The sequence below is a fragment of the Euprymna scolopes genome, chromosome 36 (assembly GCF_053919585.1).
Source record: "Euprymna scolopes isolate OS-2025 chromosome 36, ASM5391958v1, whole genome shotgun sequence".
Taxonomy (NCBI): Eukaryota; Metazoa; Mollusca; class Cephalopoda; order Sepiida; family Sepiolidae; genus Euprymna; species Euprymna scolopes.
Genome location: NC_136517.1, coordinates 97603060 through 97624824, shown reverse-complemented (window position 1 = coordinate 97624824; position 21765 = coordinate 97603060). Strand labels below are relative to the sequence as shown.

General features: G+C 33.8%; 1 protein-coding gene across 1 annotated transcript in view; it reads right to left on the bottom strand.

Moving 5' to 3' along the window:
* The window catches only part of LOC145260698 (glia maturation factor beta-like), a 173708-nt gene extending 154577 nt beyond the window's left edge, over positions 1-19131 (bottom strand). Inside the window, exon 1 of the mRNA XM_080119098.1 lies at positions 18695-19131. Within this exon, the coding sequence (XP_079975224.1) occupies positions 18695-18697 (3 nt within the window). The 5' untranslated portion in view covers positions 18698-19131. The remainder of the gene's footprint in view (positions 1-18694) is intronic.
* Between the last annotated feature and the right edge of the window lie 2634 nt (positions 19132-21765).

Sequence of the window (21765 nt, the reverse complement as noted above, 5' to 3'; positions counted from 1 at the left end):
TGTTGCAAAAGCTGCAGTGGCAAAAATTGCTTTGCCCCGGGATATTGCTAATACTCTTGAAATTAAAATTTAATTTAGAAAAAATTGATTCTTTAACTGAGATGAGCTCTCCAGCACGAAGGCTTGGAAGCTTTAATCTCTCTTTGATGGTGGTTTTCAATAGGTTTATGATTTTTTTTTTATATAATTCGTCTTAGAGAAATTGCAGTGACTAAATTGCAAAATAATTCCTACAAATGCTAAGAAGTAAATGGCTCTAATTGCTACACTTTTTTCTTTCTCTGCTTTTTTAGAATTTGCTTCCTTCATCACTACCAAAAGCAAGCAAGTTTTCACTGCAACGTATTAACTCAAAGTATTTTCAATCAGTGAAAATCGTTCCAAACCCCCCAAAAATCATATCTATGTGAACATAATACGATAGTGCAAACTTAGAAACTTCTATAAGATTTTGTTAACAAAATCAGTTTTCGTTATCTGTATGGAAGGACCCAAGAACGCCTACTCACCACCTCATTGGGGGAGGGGATGAAAAGGACTTTATGACTCACAAACTTTTACTTCATACACACATTCTTATACACTAGCAACAGTCAGATGAACAGAAACAAACTGCTAGTCACAGCTATACAGGCATTAACAAGAACAAGGTAAACACAATGCCACATTGCCAAATACTTACACATACATATTCATACTATCAAAATATTGAAACATATACATTTCTAATCCTTGTGTCTAACCCAACTTCCCTCACTAAAGTGTTTGCATAAATAACTGAAAATAACTTATATTTTTATCTCTTGTATAAAAATGTTTTATGAAAAATTTTTTTTTTCACTTTTCATTTACAAAACTTTATATTTTAGCTAGCATTTGCTAACTGGTGACCTTTCTGTTCTTTTAATTTATTTTATTTCCATTTTTATATGCATGCTTTCCCATGTATATATATATATATATATATATATATATATATATATATATATATATATATATATATATATATCTCCTTCGTTTCCTTATCTAAAACAATAACTTTTATACTAATTTATATTAAATGTCAGTGTGGTTCTTGATAAATCACAGACACCACTGTCATCCAAAATAGCCTCTACCAAGGCCAGGGACTATGCCATAAAAAAACAACTTTGACTATATTGCTATTATGGAGGTTAGGGCAGTAACCCTAGATGTAGCTATGGCCTTTGACAGGTATTGGCATGATGGTGTTCTTTTTTAAAATCAAATCATATGGTATTACTAGTAGAATACTTAACATAATTAAATCCTTCTTAAATAAGAGAAGAATTCAGGTTGTACTTGATGGTTATACGCCAAAACAATGATATTAATATGGGTGTGCCTCAAGGATTGACCCTTGGACCTTTATTATTCCTGATATTCATAAATGACCTCCCTGATAAAATTATCTCAGAGATAAGTATATTTGCTGACAACACCACACTCTTTAACAGACACGAGAAGAAAATCAATGAACGCATATCCAGGCCAATGGCAAAAGCCCAACAGGAAGGCCTCCAATTTGTAGTGGAGTGGGGACAAAAATGGATGGTAACATTCAATGCTACCAAGACTAAGCTTGTTTCCTTTAATAATTACAAGAAATCTTCTCAACCATTGATAACCATGGCTAATGATACATTACATAAAAGTACTTCGTTCAAACTCCTTGGATTAACGTTCACAGGGAAGATGAATTGGAACATATATCGAGGGCATTACCAAGGTTGCTGCAAGTAAGGTGGGCTCTCTCTACCGTGGTAGAAAGTTACTTACACCTGAGAGTATCCTGTACCTCTACATAGTCATAATTTGCATATGCATGGAGTATTGTTGCCACATTTGGGCTGGTGAACATACCACTAGTCTCTCCCTCTTGGACAGGGTCCAAAGAAGAGTCTCCAATCTAATAGGTCCCACACTGTCAACTAAGTTCTAACCCCTGTCCAATTACCACAATGTTGCATCTGTGTCTGTTTTACAAGTATTTAATGGAATGTACTCGGATAAACTCATTGCACTTGCTCCGCCTTGATGTACATACCTCTGACAAATCCGTTTAGCAACAAATTCACACCCTTTCACTGTAGAAGTCCCTGAACGCTGGAAAGCCTTCTACTCTAATAGTTTCTTCCCTTAGACAGCTAGACTTTGGAATTCCTTTCATGCTATCTGTTTCCCCGACTGTACTGACATGCAGAAGTTTAAATGTAATGTAAGATAACATCTTGCTCATCTCCTCTATACATGGTCCCAAATAGTAGCCTCTTACATCCAAGTGCCGATGTGCTTTGTTTGGGGTGAACATGATTACAAAAAAAAAAAACATTTTAAAAAAATTACATGCAATACATTCAGAAAAGTAAACAAACATTAATATTAAAAAAAAAAAAAACAGTACAAATACAGGATTAAAAAACTGATTGCCCTAGAAAAGATGACAGGATTCCATTTCTGTTTGATGAAAACCGGTTTTCTTTTTTAGTTGTAAACCATCTACTAGTTGGCCAGTTGTGTACAAATCCCAAGAGCGATAGGAACCTTCTATCATGTGTGAAAGTGACACAATGTTCAACGAGTGAGATCATAAATGTGCTGCTATACAACTGATGCTCTCTACCAACCAAGTTATGACAACAGGACCATTGCCAGCACCCTCAAAATGCATTGCTGGATTGTCACGAACAGCAGGGACGTGCCCAGGGTGATGAAAACAAAGTTTCCAGCCACAGTTATGGTCTTTGGTGTGGTTTTAAGTGAGGGTCACATTATGCCACCTCACATTTTCGAAGTCAGTTTGAAAGTCAACACCAAAGTGTACCTGGATGTGCTGAAGAGTGTGGTGATCCACTGGTACAATCAGGTGGCCGCTAGCATCCTTGGGTGTAGCAGCAGGACTTGGCGCTGGCCTATAAGTCTAAAAAGACTCGGGTTTCACTTCAAAAGGAGTGCTACAACTTTGTACCCTTCTCTCACTGAACTACTTCGTTTGGTCATACATCAAGAACATAACCAACATGACCTCTTACAACACCAAAGCCAGCCTGATCGCTGCCATCCACCGAGTATTCGAGAAGCTCCTGCTGGCACTTGTGGAAAAGGCATGCTCCCACTTCCGGACCCATATCGAAGCAGTGATTGAGGCTGAATAGACATCAGCTCTACTACATAACCAAGTTACCTGAATTGATTTTTTTTAATAAAAATTTTAAAATAAAGCTGTAGTCTTGTTTTCTTTAGGGTGACACTTATCATTCCACCCTGTAGATAGAAGTAAAAATCTCAAAATAAAGTGTTACACAAGCATTTTAACTGTATTTTTATGTTCCTGGATAACATTGAGTAGCCATCCTAGTGTGTGTATATATATATATATATATATATATATATATATATATATAATTCACTTTTAGTCACAAGAAACAGGCACACACAGAGACATGTGAAGTCATTAAATATGAAATAAAAATCGGACGGCCAAGTTGGTGCTTCTTCAGAATTACATTAAAAATCAAAGTATTGAATTTCAATTTAAACTTATAGTACTTATTTACTTATCATGTCGAAAGTAGTAAAATATCCAAAACTTGCTAAAAACTGTGACATTTTAATGTTCAATGAACGCAAAGATTGTTTAAACTTAAATAATCTCACCCAAACTTTTTTATTATTTAATTAAAAATTACATTTTATTTAATTTAAATAATATTAAAAATTAATATAGTAGTACTTTTATCCATAGTTCTGAAGTTTGTAATGACGCGTCGAACTAAAATATATCTCTAATAAAATAAAATAGAACCATTTTCTCCTGCCACTTTCGATGGTATAGAATTATAAGTAAGCACTTTCTACGCAAAACTTATGCTCATCACTTACAGTTATTACTAAAACATGTTTCTAGCCCACATTACATTTTGTCTCTTTGTTACAATTCCTATTTTCTTCCCCTAGGGCTGTACTCTCTCAAATATGTAATCTCACTAAGAGAGTAGCTAAGTCTTTTACTCTAATTCAAAGTTCTCTGTAACTTAAACTCAACACTTCCTTTTCCATTTTTTGGGTAACATATAGCCGGCTTAATATTTGCCTTTCACCATATTACTTTTTTATACCTAATACATTAAGATTACATATCCACTTAATAAATGCTCCCTTATTCTTCATCGTCCATCAGAATAACAGTTTAGTCTGAACCTACCAGCTCGCTATGCACATTATGTTGACATACACTATTTTAAGAATAGCAGACTGTTACATAAATGAACAGCTAAGCTTCCTCAAACATTGCTGCCTGTGCATTAATTCTTACTGTGTTCCATCAGAATAACAGTTTTTTCTTACTGTGTTCCATCAGAATAACAGTTTAGTCTGAACCTACCAGCTCGCTATGCACATTATGTTGACATACACTATTTTAAGAATAGCAGACTGTTACATAAATGAACAGCTAAGCTTCCTCAAACATTGCTGCCTGTGCATACAACTAGCATGAATCCTTACTGTGTTCTGCCTTATCATCATACTAGATTGGCTGCCTTTAAGTCGATTTCACTATATTTCCAAATCAGCTTTAAAAAAATATGCAAAGATTCATTTTGTACACTTCTAAACACAAACACACTTAGTTTACGTTTAGCACCGAATCTATTCACGTTTTGCTTCTTTTACTTTAATAGTATATTCATGTTGAATTAGTTTTCTGTCGTATTTCTGTTTCTGACACGTTTTTAAAACATAACTAAAAAACATGCTTGGAATAACTCCAATTACAACAATTACCCAGGTAGAGAGAAGAGTTGCCTTTCGTAATCTTTATTCTTTCTATAGTTTTTTTTTTTCTTTCTCTGGGTGGAGGTGGAGGGTTCTCCGTTTGCTACGTTTTATTTTGTAAATTGTTAAGTGAAAATACACATTGTTTGTCTAAGTTACACCTCCACATTTTCATAATAGCTTATTTTTAAGAATATGCTCCTATATCGTTCATTCGATATAGAAAACTAATCAACTATTTATTACTTTTTTAACTTCCTTCTTTTAACATCTTTTTTTAACCGGTTGAACCTTACTAGATTTTGACATTGGAGGAGATAGGGAGAGATGGGGGGGGGGGGGGCGCAATAGTCAACATTTACACATTTGGGGAAATTTGCAAGTTACTTTGATTTTTAGCAGTATTTGTGTTCAGTACATTGTTAAATCAAAGTAAACAAGTAGAGAAGTAATTTATCTTGCCTTCAGTAACATTTTTAGCAGAGGAAGTGGGTAAGATACTAAAACTTTACCTTTTTTTACGGGGTTTACACTTTACAAAGTCAGCTTATTTTTTTACTAGTAGTGTTCATTAGATTGTTAGATGAAAGTACAGAATTTTTAATTAGGCCCTCACCCATCCTAGGTTAAGAATGGGTTTTTAAATAATAACAATTATTTTAACATTGTCTTTACCTCCCCACAAGATCAAATTTTGACATAAGATCGGTTCTTAATGTGGGATATGTTATGCTGCTGAAAACATTCCAGTAGAGAGATCTTTTTAAAACTATAATTGTTTGCTTTGAGTTCTAAAATCCTTAACAAAACAATCAAGCGCAAGCACTTGGAAAACAGGGATAACTCTTGGTTGAAACAAAAATATAATTGATTTAGTATAGAACAATTTTTTCCTCATAGCCCATAGAGACACAATAAATGTGAGAACAGATACTACTCTTTGCTTCTAGAATAATGAATGTTCCCGATGTATAGCACAAGGAAAAAACAAATACATTGGTTTCAGCATTTTCCAATATTGCTTTGTTAACTTTTCATATTTCCATTGCAGGTGTGGGCTAGAGGATTCAGAAAATGATGTCTCTCTTCCTATTTTATACAATGAAATCGGAATAAAAAATGTATTACACTTCCTGGCAATTTTGCTTTTATCTATGCTGAAGTAATATTTATTTTATCCGTTAATAAACAATGCCTATAAGCAGCAGCAGCATCATCAAATATGCAGAAAATTATGACGTCACCAATTCTTTAATAAGTATTGGAAATCCCTATTGCTCACTTAATAAAAAAAATAAAATACATTTTCATTAATTTACGAGACTGAAATAACAATTAGCACAGAAATAAATGGCAAAAGTTATATTTTGGGGGTGCTTTTACGTACATGTAAACACAAATTAATTTTAAGCATATATTCATTAAAAAAAATGCTAAACATTTTTACTTAGCTTTTTTTTCTTAATAACCAAGAGAAACGCTGGGACCTGGGGTCCTTCTAGTATATATATATATATATATATATATATATATATATATATATATATAAATTTCTGTAGAAATATATTTTCTTATTATATATCAATCCTTCACTGATTGATATAATAATTAAGTGATTGATTTTGCGCTACGAAACAGATACTGTCCATAACTGTATAAGTCAACTGAATCAAAGGAATAAATTATAAGACGGTCAACATCATGAATTTTGGAATATAACTTTGTCATTTATTCTTTCTCTCTCTCTGTATATATATATATATATTTTTTTGTTTTTTTTTTAAATTCAAATATAATTATAAAAAGTAATGCTTCATTATTCGTATAATTATTATGTCTCGAGTTAATGCTTTATTGGGATATGAGATTGGGTAAAATATCCTATTTTTACTTTCATCGCAAAGTGCTCGCGCGTGATTGTTTTGTTAAGAATTTTAGAACTCCAAGCAAACTATTATAGTTTTAAAAAGATTTCTCAATTGGAATATATGGGATAGGGCGAATGTTTAGCATCCAGTAGAATGCACCATCCTCAGCCTGAACAAAATAAGGTTGAAATTCTGACTAAAAAAAATGGTTCCTATACAGAATAGGGATCGTGCTATTTTTTAGATATGATGTTCAAATTAAATTCAATTTTTAGGGTATCTTTTGTTTATTAAATTGTTAGGTAAGAGTACAGAATAGTTAACAAAGTCCTCCCCTACTATGTTAAGAATGGGTTTCTAAATAATAACGTTATTATTTCAGCACGGTACCTTCTCTGCATACGTACAAATAAATAAAGATATTTTAAAATTCGTTCTTATTTTTTCTAAAATATTTTAGATCATTTTTTAAAATTGCCAATAAAACAAAAAATGTGAGGAACGATGAAAAAAATAAGTATATAACAAATAAATTTTACCAAAAGCAATATAAGTTACTCTTCTACCTACTTGGATAAGTTTTTTGTGGGTTTAAACTAATTTTAAAGTATTCACTTAATTTGAAACTAAAGTGTCAAGTTTGTTAAGTTAGAACAAAAACAAAAATGACGACTTTATTATAGTCATTTGGATCATCGGTAATCGCTTAAAAATCTAAAATTAAATAAAATACTTATAGAAACCCACCCAATAAATACCACCGTGACATTTATTGAGTCCGTATTATTCTGCGCCAGTACTAAAATTAGTTGTTATGCAAGCAGCTGACGCGAGTTATAGGAGGTACCACCCTACACCCAAAAGGAATATGCCAGGGAGATCAGATAGAGATTCTGGTCTAAAAAAAAAAAAAAATTATGAAGTCAGTCGGAAAGGGGTTGACTTGAGAAAAAAAAAAAAAGTTTCGTTTTTTGTTTTATGGTGTCTGATCTTCCTTAGCTAAATGTACTAGAATTTAAAAATGTGTACAATTTTTTTTTTAAAATAAGGGTGGTAGGGATGTTACAAGAACAGCAGCCTGTTCTTGTGAGTAAATATGAAATAGGATAGTAAAGGATTCGAACTTGCGAAGTTAGATTTTGGAATTGAGAATTCCAATCATAAGTTAAAATAAATACAGAATGTTATTGAAAACAAGTAATGTGAAATTGCCATTGTTTATCTCACACAAAATAGTTAGATATCTGTTTATTGAAAAAGGAACGTAATGATGAATTTTGTTTCTGTAATAAAAATGAAAATTAAAATAAGGAATTTAAAAACGGACAATGGAAAATGTTATTTGTAAAGTGGGTTACGAAAATTAGGTTAGAGGGTCGGCTTTGTAAGAAACATGTGAATAACAATGCATGCTTAAACACGGAGGCATGTCATGCCATGTGTCTGAGAGGCACGTGCTGGTCATGCAGTGACGTCATGAGTTATGAATTTAGTTAGATAAGTCAGGATCAGTCAGTTAGAAGAAGCGAGAGGAGTTAGACGGGAGAAGCTAGAAGAGTCAAGGCACCCTCTGGGAAGCGAGAGGTTTTAGAGGTAACCATGTAAGCAACTTTGAATCCCTGAAATACAGAATCATGTCCGACCAGTCGAAGAAATAAACGTATCATCATGTGTTTTTATAACTGCCATCTCGTGTTGTATCATTCTACCAAAACAAAGGTAAAGTGAAATTGTATTAATATGAACTTTGCATTTATAAAAATGTACAACTGTCAAAACGTAAATGTCAAACGCACTCTCGGTCTATCTATGAAGATATTCATAAATCTCCTCTCATTGAATTACAGGCTTGGTTCTCCTGTAGTAATCTGTACCCTACCTGTCTGTCTCATTATATATAAGACCTGTCTATATCTCGACAATATGAACACTCACAATGAATATATATAATATCTAGCATCTCACAACACTCAACAACATGAACACTCCTCAGACTGTCTATCACTCTAAGATTCACTGCTAACACGAACAACAATATATTACATCAGTCCTCTTTAATAGATCCAGTACGTAATATTTGGACAACAGATCAAATTTCCAGAGTATGCATGTAACCTAGCCATCAGAAGTTAGTGACTGGACTTTGGTGGGTTGGTTTATGAACAAAGAAACTTAGAGGATAGTGGAAATTAAAGAGTAGTAAGTAAATAAACAGTGCTCGCATTAGATAGATCTGCCGATGCTTAATGATAAGGTTAAACTGTATTGTGACATGAAAAGGGAAAAATTCAATAATTGTTGTATAATGTTGATATCCAATTAAGTTGGGGCACGGGTAATGCCTTTGATCTGTTGGATCAGGTGTAAACTGTAAATTGTCCCAAATAATCTTGTCAAAAGCGACTGAGCACTTAAGAGACAAAATAAGTCGAAATTGTCTTGAATAATCTCATCAAACAGAAGTTGAGCCGTTAAGAGACAACAGGGCCCATGGACTAAACAAATGGTTAGATTAACAAGTGTTCTCCCAAATAATCTCATTAAAAGTAACTGAGCAATAAAAAGATAAACGAGTCATAGGACCAGGAACAATGTTATAACTAGTTTAGTAAAGGGTTTCAAAGAGAATGTTTTAACCAAAAGAAAACTATTTGTCATAAAAATCTATCAATGAGCAAGAAGAGATATGTTATGACCGATAGGATATTGAGAGAGAATCAAGAGTTGATGTAAGAAAATGAGAAAAAAAGCTGCATGAAGAAAAACTCACATGAAAAAAATCATATATGCATAAATGTATCTTGAAACAACATTATAACGTGTTATGAAGACTGTCAAGAAATAATAAACTAACTTTATTATTAAAATAAAATTGTTCCGTTTCAGTTCGGTGAATTTTCAGACTCAGGACCAATAAACATTAAAGACTATGCAAACTCTGATTTGATCTTGCTATGATTTAACTGGCTTTGTAAAATATTTTTAATATTTGAAAATGTATTCTTACACAACCAAGCTGAAACACTTCAACACTGCTCCAGTAAAATTTTAATTTTATTTAAACAGTCCACCGAGTTTTTTCCTTCCAATGTATTAACATGTTGCCTTTAAATATTTGGAAGAATACTTTAGAATTCCTTTAGTTTGTTGTAAAGAATTTTAAGGGGAAAGGAAGATATGTAACATGGTGCATATGAGCGCATGGGAAAATAGCAGCAGCAACAAGAATGGATGGCTTGCGAAGAGAGCAGTAGTAGCTGAAAGACATGCATATGCAAATTAGTAAGCGTTTGGGGCAGAAAGAAAGTCAACATTGAAGAAAATAGACATGTAAAGTCAAGAATGAGAATAGGTCGGCTGTGGCTGGCATGCAATCAGAGGAAAAAGAAACGGGTACAATGATGGACGAAGGCGAGAGACTTTTAAGTGGTGTCCAGATGGGAAAGTAATGGTAACAAAAACTTTTGTTAAAAAAGAAAAAAATGCCGATTTAGATTTTTATTTTTATTTCTTTCCAGTTTTATTTTTATGAATAACTAAAGTGTAACGCCTATGTTACACTTAAAGGGGCAGTTAGAATCTTTTAAAAAATCTTTTGGTTTGAATATATAAGATAGCTGATGTTTAGCAGCCTTTAGGATGCCTCATCCACAGCTTGAACGAACTAAAAAGAAAATTTTTACAATATACATACATACACACACACACACACACACATATATACACACACATACATACATACATACATACATACATACATACATACACACGTGTGCATATATATATATATGTGTATTTTAGCAGGAAGACCCAACATTGCTCGGGATTGAATGAGAATCAACAAATGTTTCACTCTCCCATATTTTATTATCATTAAAATCGATTAAATCGTCCATTTTTTAAACAAATCGATTGATTGCCTGCTCTAGCTGGGGACCCACCATGGTGCACTGAGTGGAAATTTTAAATATCTTCTTGGAGTAACTTAGTCCATAATACATTGTAGTTTACATTGTACTCTAGAGAACTTTCTGTTGATTTGATAAAATTATTTTTATATAATAGCTTGAAGTAAAGTTTAAAATACAGAAGTCAAGTATCATGGTTCAATTGTGCTCTGAACAGAGAATCATTTTGAATTCGCCTCTGTCATATCAAAGAACCTACTGTTGATTTTATATATTGGGCTTTTTGTTTTGTGTGATGATAAAACTTCTCAAATGCACTTGTGATGTTAGGTTATATAAGGCGTTAACTTTAGTCAAAATCGCCTGTTCCTTCTTTCAAATTTTCTTTGATTATCAATATTTATCGCAGACTTTCCAATACAAAACCTATCTAAGAACACTGCCAGGCACATAAAATACATTTGTGTGAAATTTCAAAATAATCAGTTCAATTATTTAGGAGTTCCTAAGGAACAAACTCATACACCCACACAAAATTTGTTATATAATAGTAGATAGATACATACACCAGTGTTGGGATAATTGAAATCAGAAAAAGTGGAACTTTTTGGGGTATCGGTTCGGTTGTTTTTGTTTTACGGCATATCAACCCTTTTCAGGTTACTTAATGCCAAATCCAGTGATTTGGAAGAACAATTTTTTAATAGAATATATTTAGGGTTTTTTTTTCAAGTCGATTTCTATTCAACTCATAGTTGGGATCCTAACAGGTACTACCACTCCGGGTCAGAGTGGACCTGGGAGCAATGGCAATTAAAGGGTAGCTCAACACTCCCCAAAGCCCGCAAGCTGGGGCCTCATCATCGGATATAGTTTAAGGTCATATTCAGGACCTTTTGGGGTATCAGAATCGGAAAAAAATTTGTGTCGGTTTCCCAAAGCCAAGAACAATTACTTTATCGTTTTTTATTTGATTTTGTTTAAAGCAAAATCTTCTACTGCTGGTAGTAATAATAAAATAAATATTTTTTTATTTTCAACAACCTTTAAAACCGAAATCTATAGATCTCCCCCCTCCCACAATGTGTTTTTATTTTTCAGAAAATATCTGCACATTCAAGCATGTGTTTTTACGGTAATTGGGAAAAAAAAATAATTCTATAGTTAAATATGTAGAGATTTATAAAGAATCTGAATCGGTAATTGTATCAGAATCAGGAATTTAGTACAGAATCGGGGAAAAATATTTATTGGAATTATCCCATCACTAATATACACACATACATACACATATGGAAAACATACAACTTCATGAAGATACTGACATCAAGGATCTAGAAGAGCAAGAAAGCTACAAATATTTTGGCATGGTAGAGAACGATTCAAGTCAGCATGTCAAGATGAATATATGCGTCGTGTAAGGAAAATTTGTAAAACAGAACTTACAAACAAAAACAAGACCACTGGTATTAACCAACTAGCTATGCCTGTGATAACACACACCTTGGACATCGGATACTAAAATGCAGAAAATGCTAACACTATAGAATAACAGACAAAAACCAGTGTCTGCCTAGACTATATCTGCCCAGAGGAGCAGAGGGTATGGGTCTCTCAGATCGTGACAGAATCTGATGAGCTCTCAAAATCCAAACCTCAAAATGATGCACAAACATTATGAAACAAGAATCAGCAGAACAACCTCCATCACGAAACTGGCTGAACATTTTTACAAGATTGTCTTACAAATGAGACAGAATCAGAAACTAAGTTTGCTATGGAAATAGCCCAAAGTACACAAAGAACTTCCATTGCAAAAAATTGAAAGAATGGGTCAACCAACAGCATGCCAAGTATTTTTTGGATGAATTAACCTAGGACTTTATAGATAAGGAAGGCTCTATAGACTAGCTAAAAAGAGGATTGCTCCAGTCGTTCCACTATGATCAAGAGACGATTATAATGGTTGGCTAAGATCAAGGCGAGTAGGAGCCACCTCACATCCAACTGTAAGCTTCTGCTGGGGGACGCCTACTATAAGATGTGACACAATGGAGTGTGCAAATATCTCCACTAGACAATCTGTAAAATGTTGAATATTGAATGCAGCAGCAAGTCATGGGAACATATACCAGGAAGAATAGTTGGAAACGAGTCATACAGCATCCACTATGACTATCCATTTCCGTACAGCTACATACCCAGAAAATGGAGCCATAAAACTTGACAGTGATATGAGATAAGGAGAAAGAGGCAACCTTAGTAGAAATTAGTATCCCCAATGATGCTGGGTTGAACAGAGCTGAGAAGGAAACCATAACAAAATACCAATGTCTTATGTATAACCTTAAAATAAACTGGAATCTTAGGGAGATCTCTATCTAGGGCAACTGGACTCATGAAAAAGAATTGTAAAAATTACCTGGCAAATATACTCGATGAACCAAGTGCAAGAAAGATTCAAACAATTGCACTTAAAGGGACGGTCAGAATCTTAAAAAGATCTCTCGGTTGGAATATTTGATTGGTTGAATGTTTGGCATCTCTAGCTTGAACAAACTGATAAGAAAATTAAAAAATAAAGAACACTTTGATGTAAAACCTGGGGGTCTACTGTGTGCTCTGTTATGCGGCAGCCATGGCATAGACTGAGATTAGCTGTTGTACCAAAGATGGTTGGTTCTACACAAAGCCTTCACCACTATAAACAAATCATCAGTGTGGATTTACAAACAACTTAGTTGTTGTGGTGGAGCTCATATGTCGAAATCGACGGGAAAGTCCATCATAGATATACATACACTAGCAGGGAGACCTGACATTGTTCAGGATTAAATGAGGATCAACAAATGTTTCACTCTCCTATAATTTTATTGTCATTGAAATCGGTGAAATCGCCCATTTTCTAATCAAATTAATTGATTGCCTGCTCTAGTTAGGGACCCCCTCTTCTGCAGTATACTGAGAAGAAGCTTCACATGCCTCCCCACAGTGACGTAGTCCACAATACATTGTTGTTTATATTGCACTATAGAGAGCCTACTGTTAATTTTATAAAATCATCTGCAAATAATGGCTTCACAATGTACAAGTCGACATGGTTCAATTGTGCTCTAAATAGGAACATTCATTTCAAACGCGCCCCTGTCATGTCAAAAAATCTACAATTGATTTTATAGGCTGAGCCTTTATGCTTGTGCTGTAATAAAACTTTTCAAATGCACTTGTGATGGTAGGTTGTCCCAAGTAAAAAAAATAAATACAAAAATCGGGCTTCCTTCGTTAATCGGATTTATTCGATCATAGATATTTATCAAATGCGTTCCGATACAAAGCCTAAGCAAGAACACTCCCAGACACATCAAGTACCTTCGTGTGAATTTTTTTAAAAAATTGGTCCAGCCGAATACAGTAGAATCCCGGGATACGGTGGTCTTAGAATACGGTTTTTTAAGGTTACGATGTTTTTTTCCAGCCTCTGGTTTACTGTATTTGCCCCGCCTTACAGTGTTATGTTATTTCGTTATATACGTGTGTATTATATACTATTGTACCGTATTTTGTTACTAATTTTTAATGCAGTATCCCGGGATTCTACTGTAGTAGAGAAAGATATACATATAAACACACACACACATATATATAATCCAAATATATATATATATATATATATATATATATATATATATATATGGATTTTATATATCATATATAACATCCATTTGTTTTGAGGGGCGGAATGTGTGTGTGTCTTTAAATTATTCATTAGTAATAATTAATTATCAATATTCAATAATTCCCGTATAATTCTGTGCGTATTTAACTTCACACGCCTCTCCTTTGGGAAGATGTTGTTTTTAATTCAGAATCTTATGTCAATTAAAAATACATTACAGAATGTTTATAAAATATGCACATCAAATTCTAAATAGTTCACCAGATAGACCCAAAAAATATCTATATCGGTTCATTTTTTGCGAACGTATGTTAATATTTTATTTTAACAACATTTTAATTACACACATATAAAAAAGGGTGTGGCCGCAGTTCAAAAAAACATAACGCACATGCTTTAAGATACTTCTGCAGAATATGGACCGTGCTGAAATAATAACGTTGCGTTTTGCAACTATTCTGTATTGCTCCTTTGTTTTTAATTGATGTACCCTAAAAATTTAATATACAAAAATACCGTAAAATTTGACACTTTAAAATCCTATCTAAAACATAGCACGATTCGTATTTCTGCATAAGTACTAATATATATATATATAACTTTATTCGTACCACGGAAACACTTCAGCTAATCAGTAAATACAATGAAACCGCAGTAAAGTGCTGATGCTAAGTACACTGTATTATCATTTACGATATCAAGCCCTATCTTTGTCCAGGAACTGCCGTCTTAATTCAGGGTACTTACGCAGAATAGGGAACGCTATTATTTAGAAACCCATTCTTAACATGAGGGAGTTTATTGACTATTCTGTACTTTCATGCCACAATTAAATCAAAAGATGCCATAAAATTTTAATTTGAAAATCCTATCTAAACGAAAAATAATAGGATCCGTATTCTACATAATTACCAAATTCAGTTTCGATTTGTTTCCTTGTTTGTTTATATTTTCATTTATATTACTTCAGTTATTCACACCAAGTAACTATATATATATATATATATATATATATATATATATATATATATATATATATATATATATATATATATATATATCTTAATGATTACGGCTTCCACTTCAATCCGGCCGCCCTTCTCCATGTTAAGAATGGTTTTCGTAAATAACATTATTATTAAAAAGAAAAAAAAGAAGAGAAAAAGAAGCCCTTCAGCATGTGAAGGAAGGGGGTCTGCTTTAGCTATTGTGTACTTTCACCTAACAATAAACAAACGATACCGTAAAAACATTAATTAAAAACAAAGGACCAACTGACAGTGAAATGAAAACAGTAACAAAAATAATAAAATAAAATAACCCTTTATTAAATAAAAATGTTTATGCAAATAACTTCTAAAACTTTCAGGCTTTTAATTAAATCAGGTTTTGCTAAGAATTTTGGTGATTGTACAGTTTATGGACCGTACTATTTATTAGAAACGATTTTCATATTCAATTCGATTTTTACGGTATCTTGTTTATTAAATTGTTAGGTGAAAGTACAGAATAATGACAAAACACAATCCACCTTCCCATTTTAAAAATAGTTTACTAAATGACTAAATGGTCGCAAAATTTCTCGTGATTGGCGGTTTCCCGTCAGCATCCCTTGGCGGGGACACCTCAAGCAACCGGCAATAAACTAATCGTTTCTTCCGAAGGAGAAGGTAATACCTGGGAGGATGGTCTCCTGGGACTGAACCTAAACCTAACTGATATAAGGACGCGGGTGTAATGAAACGGCTAAAAGTCAATTTCGCAAAATAAATAAATAACACTCGGTTGGAGACGGGAGGGAAAATATTTTATGTTTTGCCCACACGCTGTCAAAAGAATATAAATTACATTTTTATTTTTTATTTATGTATTTATTTAAGCGTGTGCAATTCCACATAATTATCTAGATTTTTTTTTATTTTAAATAAATCAAATATTTAGATTGGATGTTGATGTTAACGTAAAATGATCACTAGGGCTATGACAAGAGAATATTCTTTTCATTGTTTTGACTCGAGTATATATTCCACACAGTTAATCAATTGAAAAATCACATCACTATCTAAAAACATAAGATATTAACTGATATATACTCGAGTCAAAATAATGAAAAGAATATTTTCTTGTCATAGCCCTAATGATCACCCACTTCCTGACCATGATATTGCGTTATTGATCATCCAGTCCACATATCTTCACATAGCATAGGACAGGACGAGTTGCCAATCTTTTTTTGGGAGGGGGTGGAGACTGCTATTCTACATTGTGTTCTTATTTACTTTCCCCCTTCCCCACGAGGGCAAAGTTAGACACGGTTTTTAATGTGGGGAAAATCCAGCTCCCAAAAAGGGGCAATCTGTATATAGCAGCAAAAATTTAAATTGTCTCAGTCATGTAAGATTTCTCCTCGACTGATCGAAAATAGAAAAGGTGAAGTGCAGTCAGTATCAGAACAGATACTACACTTTGTTCCTAGCCAAAAGGCCAACTGGATATGGCTGATAATTTTAACTTAAACTTCTATAGTAAAATGATCGCCAATTTCATGTCCAAAACACGTTATTGGTTAGTAAACGACTAAATCAGTTTTCAAAAATCATTTTCATTTCAATGGATCCATATCGACCCGACTGTTTCCGATTGCGATTTACGGAACAGACCAGAAATAACTGAACCTGTTTACGATTTGAAAGCCACATGAAAAAATATATAAAAAGGCAGACGACACTAGGCATTCAAAATATTAGGTTAGGGTTAGTTTGGTGCTTGTGCTTGTAGTAATGTCTTAAACCAACGCATTTCTAGTAAAAACATTTGTCGTTATATATTTTAAATTTAACCCCTTGAATAAACAAATAAAGGGGGGGGGCTTCAGCATTTGCAGAAGTACTTTCGCGCTTTGTAACTATTCTCTACTTTCACCTAATAAACAAAAATATCGTAAAAATTACATTTAAATTGGAGGGGGGGATAGCACGGTCACATAGATACATAAGCACACAAATCCACTATCTTAAAATTGATTTACTTATTTATTTGAGAAGAAAAAATAACAATAGACACGGAGGGAGTAGAAGAGTAAGGAACGGAACTTGAACTTAAATCGGGGAATGAATGAAAAAGTTATTTCATTTAATGTCGGTACTAACTGAATGTTCGGTGACGGCATTGCAGTTCCAGTCTGTTCCGTAAATCTTAATCGGAAACATTCGGGTCGTGTACTCGTGTACAGCAGAATTACGAAAATGAATTTACAGGGAGAGATTTCGGCGGAATCTAATCAAATATTTTGGAAAAATTTTACACATTAAATATTCTACGAGATCTATTTTTAACTAATTGTTATTATTGATTTGTTTGATGCTAAGGCGGAGAGTGATCCATGCTATTTTTTAAATCGTATTTCCGCGTTTAATTAAAGTTTTATGTTTTCTTTATTCAATTGTAAGGTTAAAGTACAGAATAGGTACAGAACACTCCCCATGTTAAGGATGGCTTTTTAAATAATAACGTTATTATTTCAGCACGCATGCATTGTTTTAAACAATAGATCCCTCCCTCAGAATATGCATAAATTTAAGTTAAATGAAAAAAAAAAATAATAATAAACTTAATTTAACCCTAAACTTACCCTAACTTAAGTTTTAGGTTTGATTCGGTTCAAATTCTGTAGAAGCACCCGCCTTTAACAAATATAGTTTTTTGTTGTTTAGTTTCCCGGATTGACAAGTCCTTTCTGTAGCAGAAATAACATTTTTTATGTATTTATGTTAGTGATAATAATTTATTTTTACAAAAAAGGGTGAACGAAGAAAGGGAAATGTCATGTCATATGTTTCTTTTTAAATTCAAAATTATGTTAATAATAATAACAATGAAATAAATACTATGCACCATATTTTGATAATTTAAAAAAATATAGACAGTTGAGTTACATTCTCCTGAAGTAAATAGTCATTTGGTACTTTATGTAGTGAAGGTACCGTGCTGAAATAACATTATTTAGAAATACATTCTTAACATGGGGAGGAGGGTGTTTTGTAACTGTTCTGTACTTTCACATAACAAAAAGATGCCGTAAAACTCGAAGATTTTTTTTTATTTTTTAAATAGCACGATATCTCCTCTGTACTACTATTTTACTTGTTTGTTTGTTTGTTTGTTACCTTAATTTAATCATAAACTTACCCTAACCTAAATGTTAAGTTTGGCTCGGTTCAAATTCTGTAGAAGCACTACTCTTTACTAACAAATATTGTTTTCTGTTATTCTTTTGTTTTCTTTTGATTGACAAGTGCTTTTTTATTTATTCATGTCTTCAGTAATATTTTATTATTACAAAAATGTGGAGAACAAAAATGAAGATATGCCGTAGGTTTATTTTTTAATTTCATCAAAAATAATAATAATAATAATAATAATAATAATAATGAAATACTACTTACCATTATTAGTTTAATAATTTCCAAAAATATATAGACAATCGAGTTGAATCCTTCAGAAGTATTTTTAATTTTTGTAATTTAATTATAAATAATTAAAAAAAAACAAAAAACAAATAAATAAGGGAAAAGAGTAATCCTTTTCTTCCTTGACAAGACCGGTTGGAAAATTTCAAAATATTGTTTATTTTTTTTCTCTCTCTCTCTCTGTTTTTTTTTTCTTTCTTTCTTTCTTTTTGTTATTGTTTATTTATTTTTTCAGTAAAATAAACAAAGGAGGTACAGATATCTCCGACATGTAATGCAAAACGTGCTAGCAAACGTTGATTATTAAGACCACAAAACGGTATATATTTATATGTAACGTTTCAAAGAGACAGAAAGAAGAGGAGGGGAACTGACACGAAGACTACTGCTACTACGACGGTTCTTCTTCTGCTGCATTTCTGTGTCAACTCTTAGCTTTTATACTCACTTGAGACGACAACAAAAAACGAAACGAAGCGAAACATGTGCGCATCATAACGAAACGAAAACAAGCATAAAAGAATTCCACGTTTTACATTTTCTTGTACAACTATTTTCAAAACAATAAGGAAAAAATTGCAACTAGATTTAGACATTTCAACTGGCTTTTTTAATTAGGATCAAAATTTAGTATCTGTTCGGTCTGTTTGCTCCCTCCTTTTGAAAAGAGTAAATACGAGCTTATTAGTTGTCGTCTGAACTAATAAATCACAACTGAACTATTTTTGATCTCATATTACCTCCTCCCTTTTGGTAGAGGGGGGAAAGTGTAATATCTGTTCTGTTGTTATGAGCCCTCCCCTCACCCACCCACCTTAGGCATTACTTACCCCTGGAGGATAGAGGTAGCATATTTTCATTCGTAGTTATATCATTCTCCAAGGTATGATCTACTTTATACTACTCTATACTACTCTCCATAAAAATGGCGAGTAGTATAAAGTAGTGTTTGTGGAGGGCGAGAGGTGTGAAGGTGCCAATCAACTGTCAACTAACAAGGTAGACACAAAGGCAAAGAGATAACGTCAATAGCAAAGAAGAATGGCAGGCACTGATATTCCATTAAAGTGATGAATGCCGTGTTTTATTTACCAAAAAGGTAAATTGTACGCAATGGAAATCGTATATTTAAAATCAGTCCGCATGAGAGGGGATCAGTTGCTGGAAACTGATAGCTGAATGTCAGTGGGCACTGAAACAGGTAGGTAGATGTAAGTTGGCACTAAAACAGGTAGCTGGACGTAAGTGGGTTCTGGAAACTAGTAGCTGGACGTCAGAGAGAAATGGGGCAGGACGTCAGTGGCCACTAGAACAGGTAACTAAATGCCCATAGGCACTGGAACAGATAGCTAGAAGTCCGTGGGCTCTTGAACAGGTAGATAGACGTCAGCAGATTCTGGAACAGGTAGCCAGCATCAGTGGGTTCTGGAATAGGTATCTCGCATCAGTGGGTTCTGGAATAAGTAGCTGGCGTTAGTGGGTTCTGGAATAAGTAGCTGTGCCAAGCATGCAAGGAAGTGTTCAAGCATATGATTCAGGCCTACTTTTTTTTTTTTTTTTTTTACATAGGCATCACCACATTATCAAGGCCAAGAGGCCACTCAAGGATAAGGGTTAAAGAGTGTACAGTAGAAATTGGACAATATAGTAATCATTAGTAATGAACATTTGGTAAATTTGATAACTTATATGGAACGGCTCATCAAGAACTTATTTACGTTAGACTTGAACACAACCATATTGTAGTCAGCCGGAAAGCAGGAAAACGGAAGACAATTCCACATACATGCAGTTCTAAGAAAGAAGCTTTGTTTATGGAATCTACGTTTAGGTTTAGGCACAGATAAAGAGTGGGGGAAATTATTGATAGTGTTTACAGCTAGACGAGTATTTCTTGTGAAAGTTAGGCGAGGGGGGACCATAGACTGAAGCTCAGTCGAACACTTTCCATGAAAATAACGATACATTAGTGACAAACTCGCAACATCTCTTCTGTAAGATAGAGGTTGCAGGGAAGAGAAAAGGACATCTCCTGCGAGGCTACAAAGTCTATTTTGAACTCTATCAAGGCAGGACAAGTCCTTTCTAGCAGCTCCTGCCCAGATGTGGCAACAGTATTCCATCCTTGGACGTACCTGGCTCTTATATAGATAAAGAATTGCATCAGCAGTGAGATATCTACCGGATCGATAGAAAGATCCCACTATTTTTCCAGCGGCCTTGGCAACAGATTTGATGTACGTGTTCCATTTAAGATCAGGAGTAATGGTCAAGCCCAGAAGCTTGTCAAAACTTGAGGCCTCCTGAAGACGAGAGCCATTCATTTTAGTTGATGCCAGATGTGGATCAGAATGTTGATGATGTAAATGTTATATATTCGTTATCATCGAGGTTATCCTTGAGGGGTACCAAATTGAGCTTTCGTTACATTTGAATATGTTATATAGAGTTCTTCATTTAGGGGCACTTTTTACGTTTGAGTGTATACACTATATAACATCAAAGATTCCGTGTGATTGTCTCTAATATAAATGGTTGTGTGTTTGATTATCATAAAGGGAATCGTGTGTGTGACATGTAATTTCTGAACCTACCTCTGCTTCTTCAAAACGGACCATCTGGAAATTTCTCATCCTGGAGGGAGACTTGATACCTGTTTGACGAAGATTTATCACTCCAAGACGATGAATGTGTTTTATAGTTTTTTATTTCACTTTCCCCAGAGGTCCTGCAGCAGGTGGAAGTGAAATCTGCTTGTGTGGTTCTTCTTCACACACGTCAGCGTTCGTCTCCCCCCTCCCCAGTTAAGAAGGGGAGACCATGGAAAAACGTCCTACTTCTTCAAAGCTCAAATCAAATCTCACAGATCTAGCCAACCTGCCTGACCACGTCACACATACGTAATTTGGTCAGCTGACCTTCGGTTCTGGTAAACGTGTCTACCTCCACGTTTACTCTCCTCTCTCTCTCTCTCTCTCTCTCTCTCTCTCTCTCTCTCTCTCTCTCTGTAACATTCCTTCCCCCCTTTTTATCAAAATATATGGCGA